This window comes from Heterodontus francisci, chromosome 11 (genome assembly GCF_036365525.1).
Source record: "Heterodontus francisci isolate sHetFra1 chromosome 11, sHetFra1.hap1, whole genome shotgun sequence".
In the NCBI taxonomy this organism is placed as follows: Eukaryota; Metazoa; Chordata; class Chondrichthyes; order Heterodontiformes; family Heterodontidae; genus Heterodontus; species Heterodontus francisci.
In genome coordinates, this window is record NC_090381.1 from 100,989,972 (window position 1) to 101,017,797 (window position 27,826).

The 27,826-nt window shown below is 43.0% G+C and overlaps 1 protein-coding gene across 1 annotated transcript in view; it reads right to left on the reverse strand.

Moving 5' to 3' along the window:
* Positions 1-394: 394 nt before the first annotated feature.
* The window catches only part of hltf (helicase-like transcription factor), a 71,765-nt gene continuing 44,333 nt past the window's right edge, over positions 395-27,826 (reverse strand). The window contains exons 16-25 of the mRNA XM_068042611.1: positions 25,814-25,952; positions 22,560-22,695; positions 20,429-20,608; positions 18,563-18,687; positions 14,258-14,439; positions 13,288-13,413; positions 10,332-10,444; positions 8,503-8,683; positions 4,866-4,946; positions 395-1,199 (exon numbers count right to left, since the gene is read on the reverse strand). Of these exons, the coding sequence (XP_067898712.1) occupies positions 1,053-1,199; positions 4,866-4,946; positions 8,503-8,683; positions 10,332-10,444; positions 13,288-13,413; positions 14,258-14,439; positions 18,563-18,687; positions 20,429-20,608; positions 22,560-22,695; positions 25,814-25,952 (1,410 nt within the window). The 3' untranslated portion in view covers positions 395-1,052. The remainder of the gene's footprint in view (positions 1,200-4,865; positions 4,947-8,502; positions 8,684-10,331; positions 10,445-13,287; positions 13,414-14,257; positions 14,440-18,562; positions 18,688-20,428; positions 20,609-22,559; positions 22,696-25,813; positions 25,953-27,826) is intronic.

Genomic DNA, 27,826 nt, shown 5'->3' on the forward strand with positions numbered 1-27,826 from the left:
GCATGCTGCTTCCGCTGTAGCTTCACCCAGTTAGGACGTCATTTTCAGGTATGCCTGGTGCTGTTCCTGTTCATCCTATACTTGCCATTGACCCAGGGTTGGTTATATGACTTGATGGCAATGGAGTGAGTGAGAGATATACCAAGCCGTCAGGTTACAGATTGTAGTGGAAGACAATTCTGCCATTACTGAATACCCAGTTTCAAACTGCTAGATTTATTCTTAATCCATACGAATTTGCATGATGGTGGTGCCACAGTGGATGGTATCCTCAGTAGGAAGACAGGATTTGGTCTCCTCCACAAGGACCACTACCCAGTCCTTGTAGAGACCCAAGTTCCGAAGATTCTCTATTCTTCTTAAAAGAAAAAAAAATGAAACTAGACACATATAGTCAAGTTTAAGATTTAAAAAATCCTTAGCTGAATCACATTGTGTAACAGAGCAGGGATGATTTAAAAAAAAATTGACTTTACATAGGATCTTATTAACATCTCAAAAATATCTCAATCCCCTTCACATAGTGAATTCTGGAATACAGTAATGGTTATTCAGGCAAACACAGCAGTCACGCAAACACCCCACAAATAACAATGAGATGAAAAACCAGCTAATCTGATTTTGTTGGTGTTGGTTGAGGGAGAAACATTAGGTTAGAACACTGGCAAAACGCCCCGATTCTCTCTGTGCATTACCATGGGATCTTTAATGTCTACCTGACCATTGGAAACAGGCAAAGTGAGCTGTGTTTTAACATCTCATCTGAGGGACGGCCCTTCTGACTGCAGCATTCCCTATACTATATTACACTGACAATTTGTTTTCTAGATTTTGATTCATGGAATTCAACAAACATTTCACATTAAAGTTACCTTCTCATACAAATTTGTTGTCAGTTTACAAATTAATTTTCATTTTTCTGCCCCATTACAGAAATTCTGTAATCTAACAGCTTTAAATTTCAATAGCTCAGATTTCTGGGAGGTAAAAAGGAACAAAAAAGCAAAACCAATTGACTAAACAGCAAAAAAAAAAAAAAAAAAAAATCGGCATTACACGTCGATCAGAATCTTGATCTCTTCAATCCGGCTTTGTTTTATCTCTCGCTGTCTTTTGGCTCCAAAGGCCCCTGCTGCAAGTTCTCGTTTCTTGTTCTGAATCTTGATCATATTTTCCTCCACGGAGTTCTTCACAACGAACTATAAACGTACAAGCACACACAATGAGATTAATGGATGCTGATAAAACTACTCTAAAATCACAAAGTGGCAGCATCAACCTCAATAGAATTTAATCTCCAAGGAATGTGAAACAAGATCAAATAAAGAACCTGCGCTCTTCACACTCCCGCCCAGTCAGTCTGCGAAAGAGTAGTTAAATCTACAGATGCTTAGATTCTCTACCTTTTTTTTTAAAAAAAAGAACTTGTCCTGGTCTTAGGACAATGACCTCTAAGCACGGCTTTACCACACCCCTTCTTAATTTTGTTACAACTCTCTGCCGGCCTGCTGAGCTAAGCTAAGCTTCTCTTCATCAAGACCCAGTTGCAAAGCAGTGCAGCTCCGCTCACCATGTCCAACTTCCACAACAACAACTTGCATTTATATAGCACCTTGAACACAGTAAAAATACTCCAGGGTGCTTCACAGGAGCATTATCAAACAAAATTTGACACTGAGCCACTTAAGGAGGTATTAGGACAGGTGACCAAAAGGTTTGGTCAGAATCAGCTTTAAGGAGCAACTTAAAAAGGAAGAGACAGAAGTGAAGAGGCTTAGAGGCGAGCATAAGGTGGTAGACTCAGTGATCCACAATTTCATGGGTCAAAGATGCTGTTGGTTCTTGGTAAGTTGAGTCTTTTGATACTTAGGAGCACTTGCGAGTTGACTGCAATTCTCCAATATTTTTACATCAGAACAGGTCACTGGGAGAATTTGCTGGTCAGAGAATAAACATATGCACAGTGGTCAAGAATGGTGCAGGGTTTTTTTTTAAAAAAGATCAAATGATGCAGTTTTTTTAAAATCAGGAAACAGCACGTATACACAGAAAAATCTGTCTGGATTTGTGAAAATTTGACATTTGTTATGAAAGGAAGCCTAACTCTCCCAATTTCAAGTAAACCTGCCAATATAGCTGGGATAAAGACATTATCCGATCACGTTGGCTAGATTTGGGAACGGTTTACTACATCCGGCAGTGATGTGTTTGGTTTGAGATAATGTTTAGTTGTCAACTTACTCCTCTCCATTTTTTTGTGGGCAAGATGTCTGTGAAACATTCACAAGTCCAAGACCCGGGATATGAAAGACTGTGGGCTGGATTTTATCAGCACGTCTCGCTCCGCAGCAGCGCGCTTTAAACCCGGCAGTCTTCCGATACGGAATGCCGCCGCCAAGTCCCCGTGATATTACGCACGGGAGCTCACTTAAATAGAGGGGACGGAGCAACCGCCCCTGATGACAGAGGGGATAGCCACCGCGTCCCCGGCAACGGCGTCCAGCGCCACTGCGCAGACGCCATTTTTAAAGAACTCCAAGCCCTTCAGTAGCATTTTAATATTTAAAGGCCCCGGTCTCCAGGAAATAAAAATAAAAGTTTATTTCAACTCTAAATCCCATCTCCCACCCCCACAATGGGTAATTTATACATAAATTGCCCTCTTCCCCCTATAATAAACTTTTATTCTTTTCCTGAACTTCCCCCCTGAAATTTGTTCCCTTTGACGCTCAACCCCTTCCCACCATCCCCACAGCCAATAAAAATTGTTCTCCTTGCTCCCCCACCCCTTCTGCCCTGTAAATTTTATTTCGCCCCCCTCCCCACCAGGTTCTCGCCTCGAAACTCTGTACGGAGTTCCAAAGGCGCGCGAGGAGTGAACGGTGGCCGGAAAATCGGCGTGGGACAGCTGCCACAAGCAGGTAAGTTCATTTACATGTAATTTAAGTTAATTTAAATAGTCAGATTAAGGCCCCACCGCCAAGTGGTGTGGCCGCCACACCGAGGTCGCCCCGCTGCCAGTAATATGCGGCAGGCCCTTCTCGACGTCAGGGGTCGAGGCGGGCCTCTCCCCGCAGAATTTTACAGGCACCCTGCCGTGACGGGCTGGTAAAATTCAGTCCAGTATGTGCGAAGATAAAGCAGCGTGGGATATTGTAGCTCAAATCTAATTCTACTCATAACAGTGGAGCCTTTCACATGCAAAGTATTTTATTTTATAAAATAGATCGGAAGAAACTAGTTGGTCTTTTGTGCAATCTTCAGCTTTTAAAAAAAAACCTGTCTCATTTTCCCCATCTCCATTTTCAAATTCTTCGTCTCCCACTCCTCATTTTCTGCAATATTCCTATTGCTCGATCGCTCTCTCTCTGCCGGCCGCTGAATACTTTCTTTCATTGTTACCAAGCCTTCATTTGTTGTATTTTTTTTTTTGTGTCTCTCACTCTCCTACACTCCCTGCATCTCACAGTTTACTTCCTCTCTTTCATTAGGTCTCTTACTCTTGTTTCTCAGTGGACGCCTTTTAAAATTTTATATCAGGCTCAGGGACTTCCAATTAGCAACTGAAAATGGATTTTTAAATTAAAAAAATGGTGCAGAAAAGATTTGGAGACAAATACAACACAGTGGGGTCAGCCAACCAGAGAGAAAAGGGATGAGTTTTTTTCATAGATAATTTAAAATACTTTTGTAGATATGGGGTGCTGAGAATTCAAGCAGCTGTTGTTTCTTTTTTTAAAAAGAAAGGGACTCCTGACAATGCAAAGCATGCACAGAGCGATCGCGGACGTCATCAGTGCGTGTGAACATTTTCCAGCTTAACAGTATGAACGCGTGCATGTGCGCGCTGACGTTGCCACGCAATGACGTCCTCACCCCTCAATAGCTGCGATCATCGGCTCCATTTCTCCCAACAGTACCCCACTCCCTCCCACATCCCCATTTCAATCACTGCTTTCAATTTCCCACTCCATCCTGCCTCACTGCTGCCTTCCCTCAGCCACTCGCTCCCACCCTCGCCGCTTCCCCCCCACATCAGGAACTCCATCCCGCCTTTTCCCCCCCACCCCTCGGCCGATCACTCCCTGCTGTGCCGTCAGGAGAAGCGGTGGGGAATGAGCCGCCAAAGCAGCAAGGCAGGGAGCTAGTGGTTGAGAGGAGGGAAGCAGCGAGGACTGGAGCGAGCGGTTGGGGGTGGGGAAGCAGGAAGTGAGCAGTCGAAGGAGAAGGGGCAAAGCCTGGAGCGAGAGGCTGAGGGAAGGCATCGGCGAGGCAGGGAGTGAACAGCATGAAGACAGGCATGGCAGGGAGCGGCAAAGAGAAACGCGATGGCAGGAGGGAGTGGGGTACTGTTGGGCGCGGGATGGAGGTGGCGATCACAGCCATTGAGGAGATCTGGGTTTAATTTGTTTTTTGCGATAAAATGAGCAGCGCCATCTTTATTACTGGCAGCTGCCTGAGATGTCACAGAGAGTGAAATTTCAGTGGATGAGGCTTCATTTATGCATGTGCCAGTACTGCGCTACCTAGTGGTCGCTTTGTCAACAGATGCAATCTTTTTAAAAAGCAAACAGCTGGAAAAAATTTGAAACTAGAATGAACATACAAAAGAGCTTGAATTAATTTAGCAACTTTCTCAACTTCAGAATATTACAAAGTGCTTTAAAGACAAAAACCGCATAAGAGATTACATGTAATTGAGGACAATGGCTGAGGATCTATAGGACAGGATGTGCAATCAGTACTATTGCAGATCTCAGTGTCTGTTTCTGGTAGAGTGCAGGTCAATGCTACACAGATAAAATAAGCAGCATTTGTGAATATTTATTTTCCTATCAGCTTTCTGAAGTGTGCTATTAACTTACCTTGGTAATAACAACATCCCGGGTCTGACCCAGCCTGTGGCATCTGTCAAAGCATTGGTCCTCAGCAGCAGGATTCCAGGCCTGGGACACAAAGACAAATTACAGCACAGCTGGAGTGGCACTGTTATTGCAAGCCCACGCTACTAAACACAATGACACAGGCCCAAGCTACAAAACCCAACACAGGCCCAAACTCACGCCACAGAACACAACTCCGAGGCCACTTCATGGAATACAGGCTTTGCACCCCCCAAACCCAGCAATGACCTGAATTTATTTTGCTGTGAATGAAAATTCACCCAAAAATCACCTTCATTAATCTTTGCACATTACAAGCGACAGAGCAAGTGGAATAAATAGATTCAGAAGTGAGGGCTTTGGCATCCAATTTACACTGTACTGATGTTCAAAACTGGAAAGGTGGAAGCCAAATTTCCCCCTACAGTTTACTCCAAGCACTGGTGGTGCTGTTGCTGCTGGGTTTTGTTAAATCATTTTGTTTACAAGTTTTATCCATAGTTCTTTTTTTTGTACAGAGTATTTCCTGTCTACTTAACCAACTCCCATATTACTTAGTTAACAGACATTTGGGTAGGGAGCAGATAGGGCTGCGGCCTACATCAGTTTCCCTACCTTTGAAAATAAAGTCAGGTAATTTTGTTTATTGGTTAACAAGTCTTGAATTTCTATTCTATAAAAATAAACATCATCAAGCACCACCTTTTATCAACGATCTAGATGAATTCAATCTCAGAAACTAAATGTAAGTTTTAAAGATGGCAATGACACAAAAAAAACTGCAGCCAGATCTAGGTACAATGCCACAATGATCCCTTGTCTCACAGATGATTTGTTTTTTTTAACAGAGTGTAATGTTTGGGGCAACTCCAAGCACATCCGCGCCATGCAGATGTTGCATGGTCAAGACATTGAGATTATGGTGAATGATTCAGTGTTGCAAGCTATAGTAAAAGTGATTAGGGTGTTATGGTGTACTGCTAGGACAATCGGGACAAAACATGAAGTCCTTTCCTTTCCTTGTATAAGGTCTTGGTCAGGCTACACCGAAAATACGGTGTCCAGTTCAGATATGGTGGGGGACTACTAAACTCTGAAAAAGATTCAGATGAGGGTCAAAATTTAAGGGTCTTTAGTTACTAGGGCAGGCTTGGAGAGCTTAGCTTCTTACTTTGGGGAAAAAAATGTAGCTGTCGTGGCGACATGATCGAGATCTCTAAAACAATGAAGGAATTAGATTCAGTCCAGGTGTATCGGCTATGGAGGTTTGGAGACACAAGTGTAAGTTACCAAAGTACAGAAAACTAGGTTAGATAGTAGAAGGCACTTCTCTTCAGAAGCAGTCAATACGAACATGCGAATTAGGAGCAGGAGTAGGCCCCTCGAGCCTGCTCCGCCATTCAAGAAGATCATGGCTGATCGGATTGTAGCCTCAACTGCACATTCCCACCTACCCCCGATAACCTTTCACCCCCTTGTTTATCAAGAATATATCGACCTCTGCCTTAAAAAATTTTTTAAAGACTCTGCTTCCACAGCCTTTTGAGGAAGAGAGTTCCAAAGACTCACAACCCTCAGAGAAAAAATTTCTCCCCATCTGTTTTAAATGGGCGACCCCTTATTTTTAAATAGTGACCCCTAGTTCTAGATTCTCCCACAAAGGGAAACATCCTTTCCACATCCACCCTGTAAGACCCATCAGAATCTTATATGCTTCAATCAAGTCACCTCTTACTCTTCTAAATTCCAGCGGATACAAGCCGAGCCTGTCCAACTTTTCCTCATAAGACAACCTGCCCATTCCAGTAAACCTTCTGGAATGACCCCTGGAATACATTGTTGGCACGTGCAAGGAATGTGGATTCACTGCAAGCACTTAAAAATGGGTAGAGGTGAATTCTTCACACGTAGTCGAAATAGCTGCATATTGGGTCATTGGGGTATGTGGCCGTGAGCCACTGGTCACCTTGATCTCCTGGGGTTTTCTTGATCGATTTCGGTGGTCGGAATGAATTTCCCAGAATGATTCTCCCCCAAAATGTTTTGCCTCCTGCACGAAGCTTGCAGGCTCACTACCACTTTCTCAAGGGCAATTAGGAATTGGCAACAAATGTTGGCCTTGCCAGCAATACTCACATGCAGTGAACAAATAAAAAAAAGATTGCTTGACTGTGGGGGATGCTGTGACCTGCTAGCCTTTTTCTCTCCTTTTTCGTATGTTTGTAACTGACTTCCGAGGTAACAATACTTTCTGCTCTCATTTCTTCTTTCACTTCTGGAAGTTATCCAGTTTTATTTTTTCTCTCAATGAATCTGCTTTGCTGCAGACTGTCTCTTTGACCCCATATTCTTAAGAGCTCTTTGATTGATTGGAGGCCCAAATAACAGTCGCCGAGACTGATTGGTAAGTGAATAGCTGGAACATCTCCAGCCTCAATCACCTCACCCTGTTCCCTCCATAACTTCACTAAGTAGTGCTGAATGCACACAATACACTGCCGAATGACACAATGGAGGTGGATAGCTGCCAAATTTAAGAGGGAGCAAAGAGGATTTTTCTGGATGGAATAAGCGCACAAGAGATACAAGAAATAAAAGCATATATGATAGCGTTTTTGAACATTGGGACTAACCAATTGGACCAATACAGTTGTTTCAAATCGTCAACTTTACTATGTTCTATGTTTCTAAATTATCTATTGTCTAACAAAATTATTCCAGTTTTCTCTGGCAGTGAGCCATGGTAAAGGTAGGACCACTTGCTCTTGCATTTTATACACAGCAATCTTATGATCTCAGTGAAGGGCACCATTTTTGAGAGGGCTGTCTATAAATTTATGGAACGTCAAGTGGACACAAAAGACTGATATCTATTACATACATCCATTTTTCCATGCTCTTTTGTGACTTATGATGTGGAAGCAATAAACTTGCTAAGGTTGACAATGAATTTTCAACTGCAGCAGAACACACAGCAGGGGTTGATTTTCCTCTTTAGTCCTGAGGCACAAGAGCTTGGTGGGACAGGGCCCTTATTACAAAATTGAACACCAACTGCTCGGCATTTTCTGTCTGTTCATTTTAATGGATCAAAAACTGCGAGCAGCCAGCGTCCGACTTAAAGATGGTGTTCAGCTAGGCCAACCTCTTGAGCCACAACACTGAAAATAAAAATCTAACTTGGAATTCAAGTCAACAATTCCAATCTTGACCATCACATAGCCCTCAGTTTTGGTCTTGGAGGAACAGCTATATACAGTCATGGGAAGATGCCAATGTTGGTATTCTAGAACCACGGGATGTAACTGGGCTGAAGGGCTTTCTTCAACCAAACATACCTTGGGAAAAGATGGCATCCCTTATTTCCACCTATCAATTACATCAATTAGGGATATATACAATACATATGGTTTATACTGCTTTTTTAAAAAATGGAAAGCATATAGTTCCTAGTTCAGGGAGAGAGAGGGATAAGGAATGTTACACATTGGTTTTAATTGATATCTACTTAGAAAGGAAGCAGAGAAGAAAACGTATCAAACTCCAGCTCTTCAAAACCACAAAGGTGTCGGCTACACAAAATTCTTCGCATTGAACAGTTTTCTACGTCATTACTCACAGGGTCCATGAGGAAAACGCGAGAAGCTGCCGTCAGATTCAAGCCAACTCCACCAGCTTTCAGTGACAGCAGCATGATGGTCGGGGAGTCTGGCTTGCTGCTCTGGAAGGACTCAATGGCATTTATCCGCCGCTTCTGTGGCATTGAGCCATCCAGGCGGGTAAACGCAAAGCCTTCCTGTCTACAAAGAAAACAAAATCAGAAACGCACACGCAAGCCAAATACAATTGGTTATACCACGGGTCAAAGACGACAAAGGGAAGCCCCATTTCATTCATGGCTTCCCAGCTTTTGGGGTGCGCATCACCTCCAGCCCAAGGGTCAAGCCTAATGAACAAGCTATTGCAATGTCATTAAATACAATTCTATCTGTAAACAAAGTACAACAACAGTACCATGTTAAAAAAAAAATTATAACTATTTGTGCTCCCTGTATGCTACAGGGTCATCTAGTGTAGTAAAATTAACCCAACTCCCAACAACCCCCATGACAGAGTTTTTACTCAATACCGAACCTGCCAATGACATCCAAATGATGGCATATACCATTTTTGGGTTTGACTGTGATGGTCTAGCTATCAGCTTGCCCTTACAGCCCAACAATAATTTCCAAGCAATGCTACCAATAGGACCTTCTCCCCTGGACACTGAGGAAGGGGCATAGGCCATGTGAAAGTCACAAACTTTACACCGACTGCACGTGGGCAAGATTAATACTCGCATTGTGTATTCACATTCACTAACCAAGGAGATGTCTCTCGCACTCTACAGTTCACGATTGTTGCTGCATCTGACCCCCCAGTATGAACAGGTCAGATTCAGTACAACGAAGCTCATCACAGCTACTGAATGGTTTCAGCAAAGCAATGCAGGAGTACTTGCAATCTAACAGCACTTTATTGTGGAACCAATTTCACTTCAAAGATCCCTAAATTGTATCTAGTATACTACTGTGGCAGACGGAAAACTGCAGCTTGGCTATGGGCAAAACAAATGGTAGCCTCCAGTGTCCAATGCTGTCATTCCAGGCCACGGATGGCTGCAAGACCAGTCTCAGTGTTTTCTGAGACAATGCTGTAGTGTCTGCTTCCAACTTTTCACATTCACTCCAAAGACAAAAAAAACCTCTTAATCCAGAGATTTGTTAAAAACAACAATAAAAACTCATGTTTAATTAAAAGTCATTTTCTGCAACCACATTTGTGACAGCTAATTAAGCTAGCCAATAATTCAGGCTGCAATATTCCGAGAAGCTAAAGTCTTCAGAAACATTATACAAGAGGCAAACCTGCATTACATACTGCATGTTTACCTGAAAGTGGACCCAACCACTGCTTCCTGAAATGTGTTGGACCAAAGGCAGCAAACAAACTGTCTAGACTGCAAAATGATAATTTATTTTTCAGTTGCTTTTGGTGTGTGGTGTGTGCATGCTTAAGAACTGAAATCCATAGATCGGGAAGTTCTTCAGAGTGATAAATGTGAAGGTGTTATTGTTGGGTAGGGAAGATCCTCCTCCCCCCCACCCCCCGCCAAACCCCCGCCCTTTATTCTGGGTTTCTGGATGAGCTACAATGGGCTGAATGACATTTCTTGTCTATAACCAACTTGTTATCGGCTTTATTTTCCTTCTCTGTAATGTTATATTTCTTACAACACTTTCAGAAGCACTTACTAAAACCGTACACTCATTGCTCATGAATAGCTAAGTAGTCTCTCCTTCAGTGCCCAGCTTCTTAGCCTCACCCTGTAGAATACTGATACGCCCACCGACTGCTGTTATTTCAAGGAAAAGAACAATAGAGTAAACATACGTGGTCTGTACCTACCTGAGAGGAGTTTCTATAAGAGTAAGAAAGGCTGTGAACTGAGAGACTACTAAACTCTTGACAGTGGGATCCTGCTTTCGAAGTTCAATCAAGGAATGCATCAGGGCATCTACCTGCAATTACATACAGCAAAATTATACAGGTCAGTATCACTTGATGTGTTGCGATGCCTTCCTATTATGACCGATTATTGCAGCACTTTTTAAATTGTTCTGTCTCTTTAAATTTTACTTGGGTGCAATTTTTCGCTCCAGTATCTGGAATGCTCCCTACACCTGCCGAAGTTTATATCCGGATGTGAATAATGAGGCAAATGTCCTGACCCATGAATTTGGATACCAATAGAATTCATCATTCTGGCAGAATTAGCATAAGTTCTTTACCATTTAGACCTGATTTACACCAGTACAGAAAAATCTACCTTGTGAGAGTTGTGTTTATGGTGTGAGATAAATTGAGCATCAGGGAGTCTAACCTCACAAAATCGGGAAAGTGAGATAAGTGATCCATTACTGACTGGAATTGATGCCTGCATGAGCGAAACACAGAATTAGTTTTCACACATATGCTGACAGCACTCAGCTCTACCTCACCACCACCTCTCTCAATTCTTCCACTGTTGCTAAATTATCAGACTGCTTATCCAACATGCAGTACTGCATGAGCAGAAATTTCCTCCAATTAAATACTGGGAAGACCAAAACTATTGTCATAATAATAAAGGCAAAATACTGCGGATGCTGGAAATCTGAAATAAAAACAAGAAATGCTGGAATGACTCAGCAGGTCTGGCAGCATCTGTGGAAAGAGAAGCAGAGTTAACGTTTCGGGTCAGTGACCCTTCTTCGGAAGAAGGGTCACTGACCCGAAACGTTAACTCTGCTTCTCTTTCCACAGATGCTGCCAAAACTATTGTCTTTGGACACGCGACAAACTCCATTCCCAAGCCACTGTCTCTATCGCTCTCCCTGGCAACTGTCTTGAGGCTGAACCAGACTGTTCACAATCTTGGTGTTATAACTGATTGCAAGATGAGCTTCCAACACATATCCACACCATCACTAAGACTGCATATTTAAACCTCCGTGACATTGCCCAACTCCACCCCTCCTCGTAGAAACTCCCAATGCTTTTGTCACCTCTATACTTAACTGATACAACACAATCTTAGCTGGGCTCCCACATTCTACCCACCATAAACTTGAGGCCATCTAAAACTCTGCTCCCCATGTCCTAACTCACACCAAGTCCTATTCACTTATTGCCCCTGTGCTCGCTGACCTACATTGGCTCCTGGTTACGCAACACCTCGATTTTAAAATTCTCATCCTTGTTTTCAAATCCCTCCATGCTCTTTCCCCTCGTAATCTCCCAACCCAACTGTCAGATATCTGTACTCATCTAATTCTGGCCTCTTGAGCAGCCCGATTTTAATTGCTCGATGCCTTCAGCTGCCTAGGCCCCAAGTTCTAGAATACCGTCTCTAAAGCTCTCTGCCTCTCTACCTCACTTTCCACCTTTAAGACACTCCTTAAAACCTACCTCTTTGACCAAGCTTTGGCCATTTGCCATAATATCGCCTTATGTGGCTCAGTGTCTCAGGGGCAACTTAATAGAGGGTATTCAAAATAATAAGGGACTTGGATAGAGTAGATAGGGAGAAACTGTTTCCACTGGTAGAAGGGTCAGTAATCAGAGGACACAAGTTTAGGTTAATTGCCAAAAAGAACCAGGGGGGAGACGAAAGGAATTTTTAAAATACGCAAGTTGAAAAGCACTGCTTGAAAGGGTGGTGGCAGCAGATTCAGTAGCAACTTTCAAAAGGAAATTGCATAAATACTTGAACAGGAAAGATTTACAGGGCTATGGGGAAAGAGCATGGCAGCGGGATTTATTGGATAGCTTTCTCAAAAAGCCAGCAAAGGCATGATGGGCCAAATGGCCTCCATCACTGCTTTAAGATCCTATGGTCACCTCGCTTAACTTGAACAAAATTTTTTTCCAATATTTTTGCAGCCTTTGTTGTACCCATCTGTTTTTGCAGAATCAGTGATCCAGTGTTGCCATTTCATCTCCCTCACTTCACAACCAGAGAGCAATCAAGGAATTTCCTAACACCATGGATAAGTGGAGTTTATTGAATGCAAATACACGCTAATGAATTGCTGATTATTTACAATCTATAGGGAAAGATCATTGAAGTTAACTCTAATATTTTAATCACTTATCAGTGCCTTTTTTTGAAGGCTTTAAAATAAAATATATTCAACTTATTAATTATAATTAGTGACATTTCTAAACACTTTTCAAACCCCTTCAAAGGAAAAATGGTCCACAAAAATCTCAATGTGACAAGGTGAAGCAAAGGACCTTCTTTTCTCACAAGGAGCAACCAGAAAAACTGACCTCTGTATGTAAAGCAAAAGCTGCTTTTGATGCCCAGTTTCCTTTAGAAATTTCCAGTTAGTTTACTGTCAAACCAGACTGTCCAGTACCAAAATGGGCAAGTGCCAATTTGTGCAAGCTATGCTAAAGGTGGCAAACACTAAAAATCCCTCAAGACATTCCTTGCCCTCAATGTCTTAGATAAAACTCAGTTGCACTGTGGTATGTTGCATTAATTTCACCCACATGCAACCCCCCCACCCCACTAACAAAAAAGACAAAAAGTGCTCTTCCTGCCCAGGAGGTACCCGGTCTGGCTTGGTCATTTTGAAGTTAAATTTGAGCAATGCAATCCCCATTTACAGTCAAATTTATAAATAAAAGCTCTCGTGCAGACACACCAGAAATGTCGCAGCTGCTAGTTTTCCCAAACGTCTGCAGGCCGACATTCCACAGATGATATCGATACTCTCTCAGAATCTCCCCTTCCTGACATCAATGCTCGTCCTCTCCCCACCTCCCCATAAATGGTTGAATAGGGTTTTTAAAATAAACAAGGCTTCTGACTGACCTTTGAACTGGAGACCCAGGCCTGCTGAGTTTTGTCAGGTGCCGCAGTGTCTGTCTCTTCAGGGGGGCACTCCACCAGCTGTTCTACTCGGATCTCAGCCCTGCACAAGGGACACCTGGCGGTGGGCTAGCAAAGACAAGTGGGAACACAAAGGAGGCAAATGTAACAAGAGGTATCCAAAGATCAGACACACTTAATTGGCTTACAAGAATTGAAGCTCTCAACTTTATACCGATAGAGCATTTCACAAAGTGCCATTCCTACACTACAGGTCTTCTAAAATTCACTGTTTATGATACACGACAGAGGTTGCAGGACACGGTGACATTCGTCAGTGTTTAAAAAGTCCTCCTTTAATGTCATGACTAAAATGATTGGGTCAATTCAGTGCTACAGGAGTTGGCCTATTATGTTTCCCACAGGTCACAATGCCCTTCTAGTGGCAAACAGCAACATCTGAGGTGGGTTTCTAAGCCATCAGAGGTAGTGGTATTGGTACTTTTAAATATTGTAACAATAACACTATAATATAAATGCATCAGTGAGCATATGGTCTAACAGTGAACCCTTTCAACATATGCAGCAAACAAGGAGCAGCCTCACATGTAGTCTCCTGTACAAAAACAAATAAAAAGGGAACATACGCTACAACTTTAGAATCTGTATGAAGCAAAACTGCTTCATATCAACGCTGTGAAAATGCAACCTTAAATAACCAATCAGCGTAGTAAAAACACAGGTTTAACTAACCGTGCCATAACTTTGGCAGATGACTGGCAGAAACCCTTGGATGGACGTTCAAACAGAGTTTTCACTGAAGTTACAGCAGCCAATCAGGAGGACAACCCTGAACCCCACCCCGAGCAAATTCCTGACACCATAGTCAGTACAAAAACTTTTGTAGAAATCTCTTAAACCCCATGAATTTAAAAAAAGTTTACATAAAGCCACATTCCTGCCATCCACTGACCTGCTCACTCTGAATAACCTGACAGATACACGGTCTGCAGTAAACGTGGGCACAGTGTGTAATCACAGGAAAGCTCAGCGATTCCAGGCAGATGGCGCACTCTTCATCAGAGCCACAACTCAAAACTAGTTTAATCTTCTTCACCAACTTCTCCCGCAGTTCGTCAGGAGTGGCATTGTCTACTAGAAAGAGAAAGTGTGGGGGTGGGGAAAAGAGAGAGAGAGAGAGAGTGAGTGTGAGAACAGAATTTTCGAGAACAGAATAAGATGGGGACATTTAAGATGAAATAATTAATCAATCATGTATTACTAACAAACTAACCTCCGAGCAGCACAGACAGCTTATCAGTAATGACTTCATAGCTTCAGGGCTGCACAGACAGCTTATCAGTAGGAGTAGAATATCAAGTAAAAATTCACAGGACAACTGTAAGCTGCTTCATAATAGCTTATTGTATAGCAATCAACCTAACATTCCAAGGAGATAGGGGGATGAGAAACTGCTAGAGTAAGGAGGTGCATCAAATTGACAAGGCAGTACCCCAATCAGGCCCTGACACCAAGAAACTGCAAAGTTTGTAAACCAATTGGGAACATAAAGGGGGTGTCACTGATGTGTATGAAGAACTATAAGGAAAGGCCTGCTTTCCCTGCTCAGGCAGGAGAGGGCAGGAGAGAGAAGGACAGGAGAGAAGAGCCCAGGTGTTGTTGTTGTTTGCCTTGCTGATGATGTAACCAAGAAGTACTGCAATAAAGTTTCTTAAAGCTACAGTCGGACTTCGTCTCTCTTTGTGTAACTAATGGGATCCAACGAGAGAGAGAGAGAGAGAGAGAATTGACCTCCATTTAGTATATGTCCATCAAAATGAACTGAAATAATCAACCTTTTCAATTTTAACAAATGTACATCTAACCTGACTATTAATCTAGCACAGCTGAATGCTGTGTCTCTGATCAGTTTAGAAAACAGTCCTGTTTGAATAAATAATTAATTTGGACGATTCGAATATTTATTATTAAATTATATCAATGTACACAAAAATTAATGTATCATTGTTTCATCAAGCTTGTACATGCTATGCTTGGTAACCCCAGCTAGTTTAGATAGTTAACTAGTTCAGTCAAGTGGCCAGCAGGGCGCATATTTTATATTTAAGGAAAATCTCCAGAATTCTCCAATGTTTGTGGTTCCTTCCCAGAGGTAATACACCAACTACTCCAAAGTTTACCTGACCAGCCTCCCCCTTCCATAAACTTCAACTGGTCTAAAGGTCTGTTGCCCATATTTTATCTCATATCAAGCGCCACTCATGCATCACCAACATCTTTCTCATTTTTATAACTTTTTCCAGTCCTACACCAACTCCAGACATTCTTCTTCCGAATCTGGCCTCTTTTCACCACTTTGTTGGCTACTGTGCTGGTCATGTTGCTGAGGTCCCACATTCTAACTCCTTCCACAAATCCATCCACCTGGCTCTGCACGATTCCTCTGAAAACCACCTCAGCTTTGGTCACCCTTCTAATCCCTAGTTCTCTGGCTCAGTGTCCATTTAAATGTTTGGGAAATAACTTTCTAGAATAAAAAGGAACTATTCAATGCAAGTTGCTCTTGGGTACAGTAGAGCACACCAGACTGGCAAGATCTCTTTGTTTGTGTTGAGTTAGCTGAACTTGGTCAGGTATTACACTTGCTTGCACTGCCGCTCAGTAAGCAAAAGGTTGGGGAGAACTGATCTGTAGCCCCTGCTCAAAGGTGTTTGGATGACAGGTGACAGCAGTTAAAAATTAAAATCGAACATAAAATCAATGCTGGCAGAATTGTGAAAAATTAGGCATTTACCGACTCTCTTCATGGGGGCGGGGGGGCTGCGGAAAGAAATCAGCCTGTAGCCCGAGAAGGAGTGGGGAAAAGAAATCAAGACGCATTTATGTAGCCTCTCACCTTTATCTAAAACATCTTATATAAAAATACAAACATCTAGTTGCAGCAATTGCAAAAACGCATTAGCCATTTTGCATACAGCAGATCCCACGGACAGCAATCAGATGAACGAGCAGTTGATTTTTTGCTGTTGCTGGTTGAGTAAGGAGTATGGGTCAAGATTACGAGAATCCTCAGCTCTGGTACCAACAACACCTTAGACAACACCTCCCAAACCCACGACCTCTACCACCTAGAAGGACAAGGGCATCAAATGCATGGGAACACCACCACCTGCAAGTTCCCCTCCAAGCCACACAGCATCCTGACTTGGAACTATAATCGCTGTTCCTTCACTGTCGATGGGTCAAAATCCTGGCACTCCCTTCCTAACAGCACTGTAGGTGTACCTACCCCACCTGGACTGCAGCAGTTCAAGAAGGCAGCTCACTACCACCTTCTCAAGGACAAATAGGGATTGGCAATAAATGCTGGCCTAGACTGCGACACCTACATCCCCATGAATGAATTTTTTAAAAAGTGCTCTGGGATCTTTAACATTCACCTCTAATCAAAGAACGCTCCTACCAAAAGTGCTAGACAATCGGAAATGCTGGAAACACCTGGCAGATCTGACAGCATCTGTGCAGGGGATACAGGGACATAATGGTAATGTCACTGATCCAGAGGCCTAGGCTAATGCCTTGGGACACAGGTTTAAATTCCACCATGGCAGCTAGTGGAATTTATAGTCAATTAATACAGCCATAAAGGTGGGGCTAAGAGTGGTGAGTTGATGAGACTTAGCAGTTGGAAGGAAAAAAGACAGAAGCACAAAGAGAGAGCCAACTGTGTAACAGCCCTGACAACCAATTTTATCTGCAGCGCCTGTGGAAGAGTCTGTCACTCTAGAATTGGCCTTTATAGCCACTCCAGGCGCCGCATCACAAACCACGACCACCTCCAGGCGCTTACCCATTGCCTCTCAAGACAAGGAGGCCGAAGAAGACGACGAGGACGAAGACGAATTAATAAAAAGTCTGGAACTGAAAGCTAGTCTCAGTAATGATGTCATGAAACTATCGATTGTTGTAAAACCCATCCGGTTAACGAATGCCCTTTAGGGAAGGAAATCTGCTGTCCTTACCTGGTCTGGCCTGCATGTAACTCCAGACCCACAGCAATGTGGTTGACTCACATCGATGAAAAGATTAAAAAAAGAAAATTCCTTTTCTCTCCACAGATTCTGCTCAGTGTTTCCAGCATCCAGCATGTTCTGGTTTTGTTATAGATTTATGGTATCTACAGGTTTTGGCTAAACAATAATAAACTTAAAACTTAGACAGCAGCTTCAAAATCTTATTATATAATGGTTACAGCACAGCTGGCCATTCAGCCCCCATTGTGTCCATGCCAGCTCTCTGCAAGAACTACTCAGCTAGACCCACTCCCTCAGGTTTTACAAAGTGAATTTTTGTTTGAAATGCAATATCTGATGTTCATAGAACCTTAAACACAGGGTGTTTGGCCTACCATGCCTGTGCCAGCTATGAAACTAGTCCCACTTCCCTGCTTTCTTCCCCATAGCCATGCAATTCCTCCCCTGCAAATAAAAAGCTAATTCCCTTTTGAAAGTTACAACTGGATCTGCTTGCACCACTTTTTCAAGCAGTACATTCCAGATCATGGTGTTTTACAAAGGTTTAGCATAACTGCCTTGTTTTGATACCCTATGCCTCTATCTATAAAGCCAAGGATCCTGTAATTTATTTTTTTAAAGCCTGATCAATTTGACCTGCCACCTAAGGAACAGGAGTAGACCATTCAGCCCCATGAGCCTGTTCTTCCATTCACCATCATAGCTGACTTGTGGTTTAACTAGCTTCAGAGGATTTCTGTACACAAACCCCCAGGTCTCTGTATTCCTCCATCCCCTTTAAAATGTTGCCTTTTAGTTTATATCACCTTTCCTCATTCTTCCTTCCAAATTGCATTACTTCACATTTCTCTACCTTAAATTTCATCAGCCATCTGTCTGCCCATTTTACTAGTCTATGCTCTCTTGAAGTCTACTATCTTCTCACTGTTTACTACTTTTCAGAGTTTTGTGTCATCTGCAAACTTCGAAATTATACCCAATTCATTAGTATGTATCAAAAAGACCTGTGATCCCAAAACCAAACCGTGTGGGACATCATTGTATACGACCCTCCAGTCTAAAAAAAACTGTTCTTCTGTCTCTTAGCCAATTCTGTATCCATGAAGCCATAGTCTCTTCAATCCCATGGACTTCAGTTGAGTAGATAAAAAGGTGTCTGAAGCAGTGTCCCATTTCATTAACATAAATACAATGGCGAGGATCTCAGAGAACACTGCTCCTACCTGAGGAACCCATTACAGCCGAAGAATTTGCGAACAGACGAGGATGGCAGCACAGCTGCCTCAGCCAGACCAGGATAGCAAGGACATCTGCATAATGTGTGAAAATGGATCCTTCACTGAAATATCTGAAGAATGTTGGAAGAGGATAAGTATTTAACTGTGGGCATGAGTGTTTGAAAGCAGTATACAATCACAGCTCTGAAGTGAAATGCTCAGTCAGTGCTGCATACTCACTGAAATCATGAACTAGCAGATTAAATTTCTGGCAGGCAGACACAGTTGCCAAACTACAATATTCCTAACATGCACAATTCAAAACACAACAAGAGGGGGGGGGGGGGGGGAAAGGAGAGAGGGGGGGGGGAAAAAGGAGAGGGGGGGGGGGAAAAAGGAGAGGGGGGGGAAAAAAGGAGAGGGGGGGGGAAAGGGAGAGGGGGGGGGAAAGGGAGAGGGGGGGGGGAAAGGGAGAGGGGGGGGGGAAAGGGAGAGGGGGGGGGAAAGGAGAGGGGGGGGGGAAAGGAGAGGGGGGGGGGAAAGGAGAGGGGGGGGGAAAGGAGAGGGGGGGGGAAAGGAGAGGGGGGGGGGAAAGGAGAGGGGGGGGAAAAGGAGAGGGGGGGGGAAAGGAGAGGGGGGGGGGGAAAGGAGAGGGGGGGGGGAAAAGGAGAGGGGGGGGGAAAAGGAGAGGGGGGGGGAAAAGGAGAGGGGGGGGGAAAAGGAGAGGGGGGGGGAAAGGAGAGGGGGGGGGGAAAGGAGAGGGGGGGGGAAAAGGAGAGGGGGGGGGAAAAGGAGAGGGGGGGGGAAAAGGAGAGGGGGGGGGAAAAGGAGAGGGGGGGGGAAAAGGAGAGGGGGGGGGAAAAGGAGAGGGGGGGGGAAAAGGAGAGGGGGGGGGAAAAGGAGAGGGGGGGGGAAAAGGAGAGGGGGGGGGAAAAGGAGAGGGGGGGGGAAAAGGAGAGGGGGGGGAAGGAGAGGGGGGGGGAGAAGGAGAGGGGGGGGGGAAGGAGAGGGGGGGGGGGAAGGAGAGGGGGGGGGGAAGGAGAGGGGGGGGGAAGGAGAGGGGGGGGGGGAAGGAGAGGGGGGGGGGGAAGGAGAGGGGGGGGGGAAGGAGAGGGGGGGGGGAAGGAGAGGGGGGGGGGGAAGGAGAGGGGGGGGGGGAAGGAGAGGGGGGGGGGGAAGGAGAGGGGGGGGGGGAAGGAGAGGGGGGGGGGGGAAGGAGGGGGGGGGGGGGGAAGGAGGGGGGGGGGGGAAGGAGAGGGGGGGGGGGAAGGAGAGGGGGGGGGGGGGAAGGAGAGGGGGGGGGGGAAGGAGAGGGGGGGGGGGAAGGAGAGGGGGGGGGGGAAGGAGAGGGTGGGGGGGGAAAGGAGACGGGATGGGGGAAAAGAGAGGGGTGAAAGAAAGAAAAAGAGGCAATTTTATTTTTTCTGTCCAAGAGCACTGTCACAGGAAATTAAGTACTTTATTAAAAACAAAGTTATGATTGCACTTTTGCTTCTGTAAGGAACGGAGGATGAAATTTTCCTCTTTGCTGGGTGCACATATTGAGAAATTGCAGGGTTCCAGCCCATGGTTTCCTGCCAATTAAAATTAATCTCCTGCTTAAGCATTCTGATTTACTGTTCCTCCTGATTAATTCACACAACTAAGCAATCGAAGCCTGGCCATCAAACACACCCATATGTGGCATGTATTCAATAACAGTTATCCTCCCAAATATTTGCTTGCCTCTTTACTGCTGCATGTTGTGGCACAAATAAAATATTTGCATTATAAAAAGGTTAAGGATGTCTATGGAACAAAATGTGGCTATGAGACAATTTTGTATTGCCTCCACTTTCTCAACAGGAGGCTGGGATTGCTTCAGGGTCTCACCTGCCAATAATAGCCCGGCCTTCATTCTTTACAGATTCGTATATTTGCTTCTCTTCATCGGAAAGTGTTATATGTTGAACAAAAACCCTGCGTTCTGGAAGCTCAATTACAGGTTTGCCGTTAACCTTGCTGGTTTTGGTTCTTCGCAAGGTAATGTTGTTTATCAAAGCTTGTAGCCGTCTGAAGAACAAACACAAACAAAAGCATTAGGGATTTAGGATTAAGAATACATCCTTCTCGGCTCCATACAGAACATGACAGTTAGGGCACTAATGTTTGATACATCACTAGTATGGAATTTTACACAGAAGTTAGAGCACATAAATGTGCCATTTAGCTCAACACGAGTCTCCTCCCATCCTACATCTCACCTTATGCTTCTACTCATTTCCTCGTGTGTTTATCTAGATTCCCCTTAAATGCATCTATGATGTTTGCCTCAACTACTCGGTATAGTAGCAAATTCCAACATTCTAGCGATTCTCTGGAGAAAAAAAAAGTTCCTCCTAAATTTCATTTTGGATTTATTAGTGCCTATCTTGCATTTATCACCCCTAGTTTTGAATTCTCCCATAAGTGGAAACATCTGCAGTTTGTCAAACCACAGTTGCTGCCTGACCTGAATATTTCCAGCACTGTATTTTTATTACCATTAAACCCCTTCATAATTTTAAAAACCTCTATCTGATCATCCCTCATCCTCCTCTTTTCTAGAGAAACGAGCCCCAGCCTGTTCTGTCTTTCCCGAGTTCTAACCTCTCAGTTTCAGTATCATGCTTGTGAATCTTTTTTGCCCACATTCTCCAGTGTCAGTACATCCTTCTTATTAAAAAAAAAAGAGCAGATCTGTGCAGTTTTATTTTAATATGCAAGAGGAAAGGTAGAGAATATTAGCTCTGCATATGCAGACTGATCACCAGCTACAAATTGCACAAAACCTATATTGGATAATGCGAACTTATATTCAAGTCCTACTCCAGGACTTTAGCTGAAACAGGTTCCAGGGCTGAATGGTCTACTACTCCTACAAACTAAGCTGACCCCCAGAGCAATACTGCAAGTTCTACCTCGCCAAAGGAGTGATCATTTGGCTGAGGAGTTATACTGAAGCAATTTGGCCATTTTAGTGATTCAGATGGATGTACAAGATCCCATGACACTACTGGAAGAGCAGCAGAGTTCTCCCAAAGTCCTAGCCAACATTCCCTCCCCCCCACCCCCCCTTATCACCATCTACTTGGATAATCAATCAACCTCTCCTTGCACAATCTACCTGCATGCAAATTGGCAGCTATGGTTTCCTGCAAAACAGTGCCCCGCATCAAAGTAATTTATTGTTTGTTAAATGCTTTTGGATGTTTCAAGGAGATATTTTCTATGTCTTTATGTCTATTAAATTCCAATCATGCATTCCACTGAAAAAAAATCAAAATTACATGTTATTTTTAAAAATGTTAGTGACAACTAAGAAATAAAGAGTTTTCAGGAGGTTTCTGTGTACGGTGCCACCTTTTACATTGTATATACATGGAGAGAGACCACAGCAATACAAAACCAGCTGCCCAGGAATGATCTGTTCCCGAGTCCCTTCGAACTGAAGAAACTTGTATAGCTCAAACTGCTCCATTACACATTACCTGCAAGTGATATTCTGAAGATACATATTGTACGGTCTGATTAGAGAGAAATACAGAGCTAAAAGCACATTTCAATAGGAGTATTCTGGGTTTTTTTTTTCCACAACTGAAACTGTTACCTTCCTTCTCAACTACTTCCCAACACTCTTCTTCGTCCACCCTCCTCAAACTCCAGTTTGTCCAAAACCCTGCTGCACTTATCCACTTGCCCATCAGCCCTGTCCTCATTAATAAACATATTTGCTCCTTGTCCACCAACAGCTCAAATTTAATATCCCCATCCTGGTTCTTAAACCCCTCTTTGGTCTCACTCTCTCCTAAATCCACAAACTCCTCTAACCCTATATTCCTCTACTCTGAACACTTACTTGGGCTTCTAGACTCTTGTGCAATTCCCACCCCAAGACCTCCCTCAGAGCCTTCACCTACCTAGGTCCTACTCTCAGGAATTCCCTCCACCCATTCTCAGCCAATTTCAGTTCAAAAATACCTACTTGAGACCATGCTGATCCCCCATGGTCACAGGGCGTTGAATAGTCCGATGCCACCACTGTCTATCTGTAAATGGTTTCAACTTCAGGAATGAAAGAATGGACCAAAGATCCTTCAAGGAGTTTTGAATTGGAGTGCCTGTGGCAGAATCATATTGAATGAATGGCTGCATGTCTTAACAAACCTCTTCCAACTCTGCACTGAAGGCTGTTTAAAAGATAACAGACTCATGCAAGCCCCAGCTTAGAATATATGGATCCTGATCTACTGGAAGATTTGAGACATAACTGCTGTTTTGACCATGCCAAAATGAATGAAAGAAGTGGAACAACCAAGGCCTTGGAAAAACCATGTTTGGTGTTGAGCCACTGACAGACACACAGCATAATTATCCATTAAGTTACAAGGGTAATGGGTAGTGCTTTAAACAGTTACACGGAAGCAAACTTGTGCATGTCAACTTAGCAACACTCTTACCTGTGGTCAGAAGTTGTAGAATTAAGCTCCAACCCAGACTTTGAGAACATAAGAAATATTTCAGTGTAGTACTGGGAGCACTCTGCATTATCAGAGGTGGTGTCCTTTGTATGAGGTTTTAAACCAAAGTGGTGGGACTGATATTCTGGAGATCAAATGAAGGGCCTTCTACATCTGGACCCATCTGATGAGTCACAGCTTCAGTTTTAACAGCATTTATGCACAGAACAAGTTTAAGTAAAACAACAGCTCCCAGGCTGCCTCAAACGTCCAAGTAACTCCCTTTGTAACATGTAGGGTAATTAACAGTGCAGGAAGATCACTTTCTTGGTTTCATTGCAAAATACTCCAGGAATCTGCTGAGCAATCTAAAAATCAGACCCTTGGTAATGAAATCTTTTATTAATTAATAACCATCTTATATATCCAGTGGGAGTCCAATTCTATTGTGCCTTCCATTATGCACCAACCGATCTTCATACCATGATTGGAACACACTTCCTGAAGGGGTGGTAGAGGCAGGAACACTCACGACATTTAAGAAGTATTTTGATGAGCACTTGAAACGCCATAACATACAAGGTCAACTGCGGGGAAGTGGGATTAGTTTTGGACGGGTGCTTGATGGTCGGCGCAGACGCGTTGGGCCAAAGGGCCTGTTTCTGTGCTGTAAAACTCTATGACTCTTTATAACTCTAATTCTACAATCCTATAACATACATCATATTCAAGTAGCAGGTTTTCACATCAACAGGTTTACAATAACATATTAATCCATATAATCATTATCAAAGCAAATTTTTTTAAAAAATAAAGATATATATGCATTAGTGAAGGGGGAAAAAAGTTCAGCCAAGGGTGCCTACTCCTGATCACTGTCCTTTCTCTTTTCAGATGCTAGCAGACCTGTTGTATACTTCCAATATTTGCAATTTTCTCTCTTGATCTCACTGTAGAAATATTGGGTTGGATTTTGTCATCAGCGAACTACCCAGACTTTTTAAAATGGACTTATGCACTGTAAGTTCCTGTCAGCCAACTATCTAAAAACGACACCCCACCCACCACCTTACAGGTAATCTGGGACCTGTGTAAGCAGGGCAACCAACTGTGTATCACCTTAACCAATCAGATTGAAGAACTGTTAATGAGTATTGTTGAAAAAAAGAGAAATACTGCGTTGAAACTTTTCATGCTGCACTCATCGGAACAGACACAAGAATGCCTAATTTCAAAGGGAATAACAATTTACATTGCATGCGAAAAGAGTGCCGATTGGTTGGCAAGTCAGCTCTGATTCTCTATGGCAATGCCACGATCAATGTACCAAGGAACTATTGTCCCGCATGCTTTTGTTTTAATTTTTTAAAAAGGCACAATGCCTGGACATGTTCCTTTTGCCTTCAGAGAACAGGTCCCTGCCTATGAATATATGTAGCTTCGAGAAAGCGTAAGTGAGCCACATTGCAAGCCCGACTGATAACCTTAAATTTGTTGTTAGTGTAATTCTTATCAGACTTAGGATTGTTCAGCAAGTCCTGCCTACCACACAAATGAATAATGTGCTATATGAATTCCAATACCGATGCGATGCCAGGTATGTAGGCCGTACATCCCAATGACTGGCGGATCACATCACTCGTCCCTTCGGCTATTCGTAATAGGCACAGTACTGACTGTACTCAACCAGCCCATACCTGCAAAACTCAGCATGCAATGTCTAATGTTAGAGGCGATTTCACGACTGGACAGCACTTATTTAACAATTCAGACTGTGTTAAGAATTACACTAAAAAACAATTTAAGATCATCAGTCGGGCTTGTAATGTGGTTCACTCAGGCTTGCTAGAAGCTACCTATATTCATACGCTGGGACCTGTCCTCTGCAGGCAAAAGGAACATGTCCAGGCAATGCGCTTTTTTAAATTAAACAAAAGCGTGGGGGACAAAAGTGCCCTGGTGCATTCTCTATGGCAATGCCTCGACCAATAGCAGCCAACCTGCCAACCAATCAGCACCCTTTTCCCATGCAGCATAAACCGTTACTCCCTTTGAAATCTGGCATTCTTACATCTGTCCTGATGAGTGCAAGTCAAAAAATCTTTGACAGCATGTCTCTCTTTTCAGCAATACTCAAGTTCTATACTACCATGTGACTAATTGTGAATGAGGCATGCAGAGTCTGAACCAGGAAGTGTCAGTTAGATTAATTAATTCAACGTCAAATCAGGTCCAGAAAGTAAAATTGAGAGAGAAAGGAAGATTCAAATTGTGAGACAAAGCAACAGAAATAAAAATTTAAAAAATCTTTCTAAAATCTTCAACAATAATTAAAATCTGAAGAAATGAGATTCCATATTTGTTAAAGTTCATTTTCAGTGCCAGAGAGATGGTTTGGCAGTAATTAAGACTCATCACACCGTTAAAATTTTATCAACACTGGAATGGGCAAGCCCAACCTTTTTCTAGCGAGTTTAATTATACATACATCAGGTAAGTACAGAGACTTTAAGCCGTTCAATGTATTTTAACACCAAGTCTCTCGGCAATATAAATATGTCGAGCAGCTTTTGAAGGAGAAGAGCATCTGGGACAGCAACTTCCTGATTTCCACATTTAACTGAGCATTTGCAGCACCCAGAATTTGATCTGGTAGCCTCACCTTTACTTCTACACAAAATGCAGCCCAGCATCTCTTGCTCCCCCAACCAAAAGGAGAGAATCACAATGATCAGATGAAACCTGGCAGGTCAGCACAATACATATCTCCCAGTCCTACCTGTTAACACCCATCTTCTTTCAGCAGTTAGTGTGAGCGCTGCTTTAGTCTGCTGGGCATTTGGGTTTCGGATGGTGTGTCCCTCATCCAATACCACACGGAGCCAGTTCACTTTATGCAATGGACTGGCACTTCCGCTCTGTCAGGACAAATTAATAGTAATTGCTACGACAATGACAAAAGATAAAAATCCAGTGCAATTCGTCTCCCACTTCAGAATTGTACAACTACTTCACGCATTAGACAATATCCCTGCACCAATACATCATCAGTTCAACACATTTAAAAAGATAAAATGAAATGAAAGCAGAGGCTTGGACTCCAGACCACAATGTTCTAATACAGCTGTCTGAGAAATTCTCTATTAGTATCAGTATGCCACATTAAAAAAAATACAAAAACCCAATCAGCGCAGCAAAGCTTACAGCTCGTAGCAGCCGACCTCACTCGCTGTAGCATCCAAGTGCATTTTAAATGCCCCAGTTTTGGTCTTTATTATCTTCCTTGGTCCATTATTCTAAACATTTATCACTCAAGTATCCATTTTAAACTTATGTTTAACAAATTTAAAGTTGTGTTCTCTCGGTCCATTATCGTAATGCAATCTGACGTAATATTCCGTTTACAGCATACTATTTGATCCAACCATTTTCATAACATATCTAGCGCCCCTGCTTCGTATATCATGTTACACTCAAATAAATAAAAAATGTTTAAAAGGAACGAAGGCTCTAGCCACTTGTCTATCTTTACAAATCACACTTAAGTAAAGCAAGGAAGTACAGGTTTTGATCTTCAGCTTCAAGGGCAATTAAGTTCCACCTCACGTAACAGGGTAAATTTTCAACTTTCCATCCGGGGTGTTAAACCAACATTGTATTTTGGCCACCCATTATAGAAATCACACGATATTTATTTTGGTGAAAATCAATGGAACTGAAAATTGGGCGGTTTCTATAACAGGCAGCTGATCCACAATGCCAGCTTTACACCTGAGCGGCATGTTTGAACTCTACCTGAATGTTTGCTTAGGCGCAATTAGACATTGTAGCTTTGAAGCGGCACAACTATACCTTAGAGATTCTGGTCATTATAAAAACAAATTTTTGTGAGCAGTGCTATTGCAGAATTGCTAACTATTTACATAGCTTGATCAATGATGTCCCCTACAACCTTCTCTTTAGGTAGGTGTTCTAATCCTTCCTCACAACTAAACTTATTCACACTTGGAATAGTTTTTGTCGCTCTTCTTAAAGAACGACTTGCATTTATACAGTGCCTTTCATTACCTCAGGATGTCCCAAAGTGCTTTACAGCCAATGAGGTACTTTTGAAGTGCTGTAATATAACTCTCTGCGCACACACAGAGAAAGAAAATGCATAAAATATTTAGTAGTCTCAAACAATGCTGCTCTAAGGTTTTAAACACTGTGGTGTATAGCAGGTCAATCTTCTTCACAAACATGTAATTCTCACTCATCCAACTGTTGTGAGGCACAGCAGAATAGGAAGCTACTTCTATTACAATTCTCTTGCATTATTAATTCAGTAGAAATACTGCATAAAGCCCTGTTCGTTCCCTTAACCCATGTGGGAATTATCCAAATGTTCCTGACTTCCAGTTAATGTCAGCTCACTTCCCTTGCTTTTACTGTGCTAATTTCCACAGATTACAGCACGATAGATCCTAGAGCTTCCTGCCACTAAATCATTAAGTTCCATTTGATATGAACCCTGTGAGGTAGAGACAGGTGTCACAATTGACCTGCGCATCTTTGGCCGTGCTGAGGAGTAGGCAGGGAAATGAGCCCGACTTATTGCTAACCAGTTAACACCAGTTCAAGCTGAACAGGACTGTTCAGAAGGGACCTCTTCGACCCAAGTCAAGTTTTCAATTCCACATCTTCCCTTTCAATAAATCTGCTTATTTCTAATTCTGAACATCATGCACTGCAATTAGAACAAAGAACAAAGATAATTACAGCACAGGAACAGGCCCTTCGGCCCTCCAAG